Genomic DNA, 7914 nt, shown 5'->3' with positions numbered 1-7914 from the left:
CTCAGTGATCGGAAATAACTTAAAATTAGGCTAAAATTAATTTTTTTGAAAATGTTCATTTAAAATCGCTGAAAATTTGCTCTATGATGTAAAAAAGGTAGTTAAGGAAAGATTATTATGAATCTTTATAAAAGTAGTCAAAAAGTAAATTTTGAAGTAAATTATCTCTATCAATCCAAAATTCTGTCCTCAATAACTAAATAAAGTTGATGTTTAGTAAACTTTACCTTTATTTTATACATTATACCTAAGTGAAAGAAAAGTTATATTAACTTTTGCATGCTTATATATATATATATATATATATATATATATATATATATATATATATATATATATATATATATATATATATATATATATATATATATATATATATATATATATATAGGATCCAGCTTTTTTTGTTACTTGAGATAACTAGCTTCCTGACATAAAACAAACTCCAAGCATTTATATGTATATAAGAGAGAAGTGGGACACGTAAATTTTTTTTAGGGTAATTGCAATATTTTTTTTATTTGATGTATAAACTGAACCAAACAAGTTTTTATGAATAAACCTTCTTTTTAAGCACCGATTCAATCCCCTTAGGTTTCCAGCCAATTATAACTAAGTATATAAATTTTTTCTTTTAGAGAAACTGTGCCATTGGGGTAAAGTGGGACAAGTGTGAGTAAAAGTGGGACAAGTGTGAATAGAAGTGGGACAAATAAATTTAAAACAACATTTTAACACAAATTATTAAATAGAAACTGGTAAAATCATAAAATCACCTAATCGACATAAAAATATTCAAGAGATTTTAAGAGAACAGGGCATATATTTTTTTCTGTCCCATTTTACCCTAATATACACTTTTATAAGATTATTTTTAAGGTACATTTCAAAATTAGATCTTCTAACACAAGCAGGGAAACAAAGAAATTTCTTTTAAATAAAGGGGAAGAAATTTAATTGTTTACATTAAACAACAGTATTTAGGCACCACTCCTAATTAGAAATTTCACGTTGTCCCATTTCTCTCGCGTCCCACTTCTCCCCACTCTCCCCTTCTTATGTCAAATAAGAACGCTTTGCAAAGTATTGAGATGATTGGAGTCTGGGAACAAAAAAGCCATAAAATTTTGGCCACAACTACCTCAAATGTGAGAGCAACAAGTTGACATAATATTTTTTTACTAATCTCAACCAAAGTTATATTCTTCGATAAACTTTTAATTTCATAGTATAATCTTTCAGCGTTCAAAATTTATGACCATATAAAATTTGAATCTTAAATTTAAAATTAAATAAATAAAATTTAAAAATAAAAAATTTCAAGTTTTATATTGTCAAAACTTTTGTATGTTAAAAGATTGTTGTATGAAATTAAAAGTTTATCGATAAATATATCGTTAGTTAAGAATAGTAATAAAAATATTTTGTCAACTTGTTGCTCTCACGTTTGGGGCAGTTGTGGCTAAAACATTAGGGCTTTTTGTTCCCAGGCTCTAATCATCGCAATGTTTTACAAAGCATCGTTATTTGATATAAGTATAAACAAATAAATATTTTTAAGTTTGCACCATGTCAGGAAGTTAGCTATCTCAAATATCGGAAAATGCTGGGTCTTTTGTTCAGGAAAAACTCTCAAAACATAAAAATTAAAGGTAATTTATGTCATATTAGCTTTTGTCGCTAATTTTTTTATAAAATATGAGCTTTTTAAAACCATTTTATTTCAGTATGGGGCAAGTTAGGGCAGCTAACTTTTTTAGTTTCTTATAGAATGATACAAACTCTTTTTAAGAAAAGAATTAGCTTTGTGAAGGAAGTCCAAGGTAAAATGTCCTATCTCTATAAAAATCGGTTTAAACTTGTTAAAATTGCATTTTTTTAATGCATTTCTTACAAGATGTATAAATACATATTTCCAATATTTTATTAAATTAAGATAAAATTATCAAATATCTTTGAATGAAAGGTTTTGTATTTAGGAAGAAAATTAAGTTTTAATAATGAAAAAATCCTAATGATAAAAAAAAGTTGTTTTGATCACTTTCAAACATAAATTAACATTTAAATCTATTATTTCAGTACTTATATTTTTTATACCGTTAGAATCATAAGAAACTGTAGAAAATAGTTACCTAATAACATTATTTGTATTTTGGCCAAATGTTAAGTGTTTCTAAATCACTGTGCATCCCTGGAGATTAAGCAAGAGTTCAATATGAGATAGGTATTGGGCAAGTTGTTCTCAATCAAAATGACAGGGATAATGTTAAAATAAAAACTTTCAGACCAATTTTTTAAACAAAAATTTCACTGATGCCACTATATTATTTTATTGGTTTTTATATTTTATGCCTTTTAGAATCTTCTTTTTTAAACGGTTTGTTTTATGTTATTTTGTAACATTTTTTTCATTCCTTGATAACGCTGATTACTATAGGTCAGGGAAATATTGTTAAAACATTATTATATCAAAATATATTTAAAAAAATAGTTGTATGCTGCGTTTTTTATTGAAATTTACTTATCAGCAATTCCATGCTACTACGTTTTAATTGAGAAAACAAAAGTTTGTAGAATTTACATTTTAAAAATAAAAAAATAACTTCATTATAATATTGCAATGACCTAACTGTATTAGAAAAGCTAAACTTTTCATAATTTTTAATTATATTTTTACAGATATAGCTTAAAATATGCGCATCGCAGCGTGACATTGATTTGTCATACTGTGGAGCTCTTATTTTTGCAATAACTCATAAAATAAAATAAAAATTTATCCTTAAATATATTTATTTTTTTACCAAATTTTTTTATACACATAGATATTATAAAACTGCATTTCTTCAATAAAAGCACAACATCGGTAAATGTATATTTTTTCACTTGATTCATCCTATCATAAAGTTGAATGATTTTCTTTGTAATGGTCTTTGGGTTGATTTCTTTTGAGTTTCCACTGATAATTGTGTCTCCTATTTAAGCTCCTGAATACAGGCAGGTATAGAAGCTTTTATTCTATTTTGTGAGTCAAGTTTCATTCTACCCCATGGTTTTTACTTTCATCACCATCATCCTACTCCATGGTTTTCACTTTCTTGTGCTTCTGCTCATTCTAGTTGTAATCTTTTTTTTTAATTTTTTAACAAGAACAACTTCCTTAAAAACAAATGTCTTTTTATTATTGCAAAAAATTAAAATAGGTGTAAAAATGTGGTGTCTAACGCTAAGCTTTTTATTAAATCTCATATTTTATCTTCTTTTTTTTTTTGACTTACAGGATTTCCTTAACAGTTTTAACAATATTAACAAAAATAGCTTCTGATACTTGTATCTAATCTCAGTATTTCTTCCGGGAAATAATAAATTTGGTCTTTCGGAAATAATGCAGAACTGTTTGCGAAGAAATTTTCCTCTATTTTGTCTCTTAATCTAATGACGATAAACTTTGTTTATTTTTTTTTTTTATTATTTAATAATAACTGTGTACATGTACAATGACAATGTACGGAGCCTAGGTAATCTAGGCTTTAACAGCCAATTTATGTTAAAAATAAGTCCAACTTTGATTTAAATTGTTTAAGTGTTTTAGAATCTACAATGTTTTGATCTAAATTATTCCAGCTGTTAATAACACGGTTTGTTAAGAAATAATACCTCTTTGGATTTTTAATTAATTGTCTATGAAACCTCAAATTGTGACCTCTCGTATTTGAAGTTATTAAATCTGGTGGGTATTCCAATGTTAAGTTATCTATTTTTTTTACTATTTTGAAAAGTTGGATTAAGTCATTACGTTCGCGTCTTTTTTCAAGAGTCGTTAATTTAAAGTAGGTTAGTCTACTTTCATAGTTTTTCCCTTGAAGACATTTTATTCGTGTTGCTTTACGTTGTATCGATTCAATTTTTTTTTTATCTTGTTCTAAGTAAGGACACCACACTGAATTTGCGTAGTCTAGATGCGGTCTTACAAGAGAGGTGTACAATAATTTAGATGCGTTTATGTCTAAGTTTTTAAACGAATGTTTTATTATTCCTAACATTTTATTAGCTTTAACATACGCATAACTAACTTGACTAGACCATTTTAAGTCGTTTGAAATCATAATTCCTAAATCTTTTTCAATTTTTGTTTCTGGTAGTTCAACTCTATTTAGCACTGAATCATACATTGTGTATATATGCCTAGTAATTTTGCTACCTATATGCATGCGTTTACATTTGCTGACATTAAATTTTAATAGCCATAATTGTGACCATGTTATTAATTTGTTTAGATCTGTTTGAGTCTTTTCTATGTCAGAAGATGATCTAATTATGTTAATTAGTTTAATATCATCAGCATACATTTTACAGTTCGTTGATAACTCATTCGGTAAGTCGTTTATATAAACAATAAACATAAACGGACCCAAGACAGACCCTTGCGGTACTGCACTTGTAACTGGAGACCAATTTGAAAATCCGCCGTTGCAGACAACACGTTGCACTCTGTTACTTACAAAATTTTTGCACCATCTAACTGCTTTTTTGTTAAATCCATAACTTTTTAGTGTAAGACACAATCTGTTGTGAGGCACGGAATCGAAAGCTTTTTTCATATCTAGGAAAATGATATCTACTGGTAAATTATCTTCCATTGATTGAGTTATTAGATCCATAAATTCTATAAGGTTTGTACAACAGTTTTTTTTTAGAAAATCCATGTTGTTCCTTAGTCAAGAGATTGCTTTTTTGACATAAATGTAGCTTAAATATTGCGACATAAATGTAGCTTTTAAGATACGTTCCATTACTTTACTTATAACTGAAGTAAGTGATTCTGGTCGATAACTTGATGGTTCCGATTTATCTCCACTTTTAAATAATGGTGTTATATTAGCATTTAACCACATCGATGGAATTATTCCAGTGTCATACGATTTATTAAAAATAAGTGATAAAGGAAGTGAGAACGCATCTGCGCAACACTTTAAAGGAAATGGATTCATATAAACTGTGTCCGGTGAAAATGTAGGGTCATCACAAATAATGTTTGTCCTATTTTTAAAGAATGGCATATTTTCACTAGTTTCATTGGTGAAAACAGAGCTAAAATAGTTATTTAAAGAATGCGCTATTGATAAATAATTTGTTTCAAGTTTGCCGTTTACATTTATGCATTAAATGCATTTCTTTAACTTTTGATTTTTTGTTTATATATGCATAAATTGCTTTTGGGTTATTTTTAACGTTTAAGGCGATGGTTGTTTCATATAATTTAATTTGGTTCTTAATTTCTTTTTTTACTTTATTTCTAATTGATTTGTATTCTAATACATTTCCTTTGTTTAAAAAACGATTATGTAAACATTTTCTCCAGAGGTTTTTTTTCTTTCTAATTAACTTTTTTAAGTAAGAGTTCATCCAAAGCGCTTTTGTTTTAACGACTCCCTTTGTAATTGTTGGAATGAAATATATAAGACCTTTATTGTAAATATCGACAAATTTGTTGTATGAAACATTAGCATCTAAATTTTTGAATTCAAGATGCCAGTCGTAGCTATTTAGCATATCAGAAAAGCCATTATAATTGCCGTATTTGTACAGAGTTATATTTTTTTTTACTGTTTCCATTTTTTTAAAATTATTTCTAAAGCAATACAAAAACTTTAGGATCTGATGACCGTGACTAAGTGCACCCAAATTATCAAAATGATTCAAATCAACTATTCTTTTGTTTGACTCTGTTAATATTAGGTCAAGAACATTAGTGGATTTAAATTCATTAATTTGAAAAGTTGGTTTAATTACGTTTTGTGTTATAAAACAATCATTTAAACATTTTAAGAACTCTTTAGCAGAAATATCTGAATTATTAATAAGTTCGCCGATGTTTTCTTTATTCCATTTAATTGAAAAGTAGTTAAAATCTCCACATATCAGTAGGCTGGAATACTTACTTTTTATCAATAGATTGTAACTTCGTTTAATTGAATTTATTATTTTTAGATTAGATTCATAGTCAATTGTGCCTGGTCTATAAATGCATCCGCAAAGTATCTTTTCATTGCCAATATGCAGTGAAGTCCAAACTTGCTCTAAGTCGTCATCATTTAACATTTCAGCAATAAATTCATTGTATTTACAATTTAATGATGTAGCATTTGTATACCAACATGATAAAAAATTTTCTATTACGTCGTTATTATTAATTGTTAGTTTTTTTGTATTTTCAGATAATATGTTTATTGACTCAATTGATTTTGACTCGTAATTTATTTTTTTAAATACTTCATTGATGATTTTTTTGTTCCTGTCCGTTGATTTATGATATTCGATTTTGTTATTCTTATTGTTTTTTGGTAATTGCTATACAGTGATTTTCACTACTCGATCATATCTGATACTGAAATAATAATTATTTTCATTTCTTTGTTTTCTTTCAGTGTTCAATCGGTGACATTCTTCTCTTAAGAGTTTTGCTTTATGTCTTTCTGCTTCTGTAAGATCAGGATTTATGAATACTTTCGAGAACGAGTCATCGTCTTTTAATAATTTTGAAGACTTTAAAACTTTATTTCTTTCATGTTTATCTTTTAAGACAACGATAAAAGGTGGTTGATTTTCATTCCTTGTTTTTAACTTGATAATGTGTTCTGTATTAACATTTGTATCAATTTTGTTAAAAATAGTTATCACATTTTTTTTATCCTCGTCAAATGAATTATCTTTATTTTTATTCGTAGATGCTACTAAACCAAAAATAATTACATTCTTTTCTCGCATTTTTCGTTCTTTTGATTCTTTGGCTACTGCATTAATCAGGTTGAGTTGATTTATTGATTTTCTCTTCTGTTTACCTCATCCATACTTACTTCTGTTTGTGTCATCCAGGAAAAACAGGTTTATCCATTGTTAGATAAAGTCACTGTAAAGTGGCTTCTGCTGCTAAAATTCTTTCTCTCTTATACCTTTCTATTGCTTGTGGTATAACGGGTGATGCGGAAGTTATTGGACAAAATAAAAACGTCAATAACTTATTTATAAATAAAAAAACAAACTACTATACATTTTTTTTAAATAAAGCATTTATCTTTTAATAAAAATATATTATTTTTTATATGAAAAAACACCACCATCTGCAATTGATCTCAATTTTGCTCTGACGCCTTTCATATGCGACTGTAAAAAGTTTAAATCAATTTCTTGTAGTTTTAGTTTAATGCGATCAATTAAAACTTGCTCTGTTGAAGCTTGCCAATCTCCCTCGTAAACCTTCTGTGCCAAATGTCCCCAAAAATTTTCAATTGGTCGTGCTTGAGGCACATTTGGGGGATTGGATTCTTTATCAATGTAATAGACATATTGGTCCATCCAATTTAGAGAATCTTTAGAATAATGAGAATTTGCTAAATCTGGCCAAAATAAACAGTTAAAGTCTCCATGATACTTGTGAATAAATGGAATAAGTCGTTTTTCTAAACATTCATTAATATAGATTGATGAATTGATCGCTACAGCCTTGGAAGTGCGAAACAATGGCTCGGACATACCACGGTCAGATATGGCTATCCACATTAATAATTGTTTTGAAAATTTCTCTTTTCCTATAAAACGAACACTTTCTGGGCATGTGTTTTTGTTGTTTGTGTAGTATCCAGAATTTCCAGACATGTTGTCCCCTGCAAAACAAAAGTATTTTTCGTCATCGATGACCAGATGCGATTTTGTGTCATAGAGTTGGTTAACTAGTTTCCTGCTTCTTTTCTTTGCCTTTATTTGTTGTTCTATAATTTATTTTGGAGTCTTTTCATGTTTTCTATATTTAATATTCATTTTTTTTAACTGACGACCAATTGTCGATTGATTTACACCGAATTTAATACCTATTTTTCTCTGACTGACCCCTTTTTGATTGTTGACAAGTCTCATTAA

General features: G+C 27.8%; 1 protein-coding gene across 1 annotated transcript; it reads right to left on the bottom strand.

The window, feature by feature from the left end:
• Positions 1-7089: 7089 nt before the first annotated feature.
• LOC136086884 (uncharacterized) lies at positions 7090-7653 on the bottom strand. The gene has a single exon (XM_065809380.1). It carries the CDS (start codon positions 7651-7653, stop codon positions 7090-7092), a length of 564 nt encoding a protein of 187 aa, XP_065665452.1.
• Positions 7654-7914: the final 261 nt, after the last annotated feature.

This window comes from Hydra vulgaris, chromosome 11, assembly GCF_038396675.1.
Source record: "Hydra vulgaris chromosome 11, alternate assembly HydraT2T_AEP".
NCBI classification, from domain to species: domain Eukaryota; kingdom Metazoa; phylum Cnidaria; class Hydrozoa; order Anthoathecata; family Hydridae; genus Hydra; species Hydra vulgaris.
The sequence above is the reverse complement of the archived record's forward strand: the minus strand, read 5'-3'. Positions and strand labels throughout refer to the sequence as shown.

Excerpts from the sequence above, each read along its gene's own strand:
- LOC136086884 (XM_065809380.1), bottom strand. The coding sequence starts at position 7,653 with ATGTCTGGAAATTCTGGATACTACACAAACAACAAAAACACATGCCCA.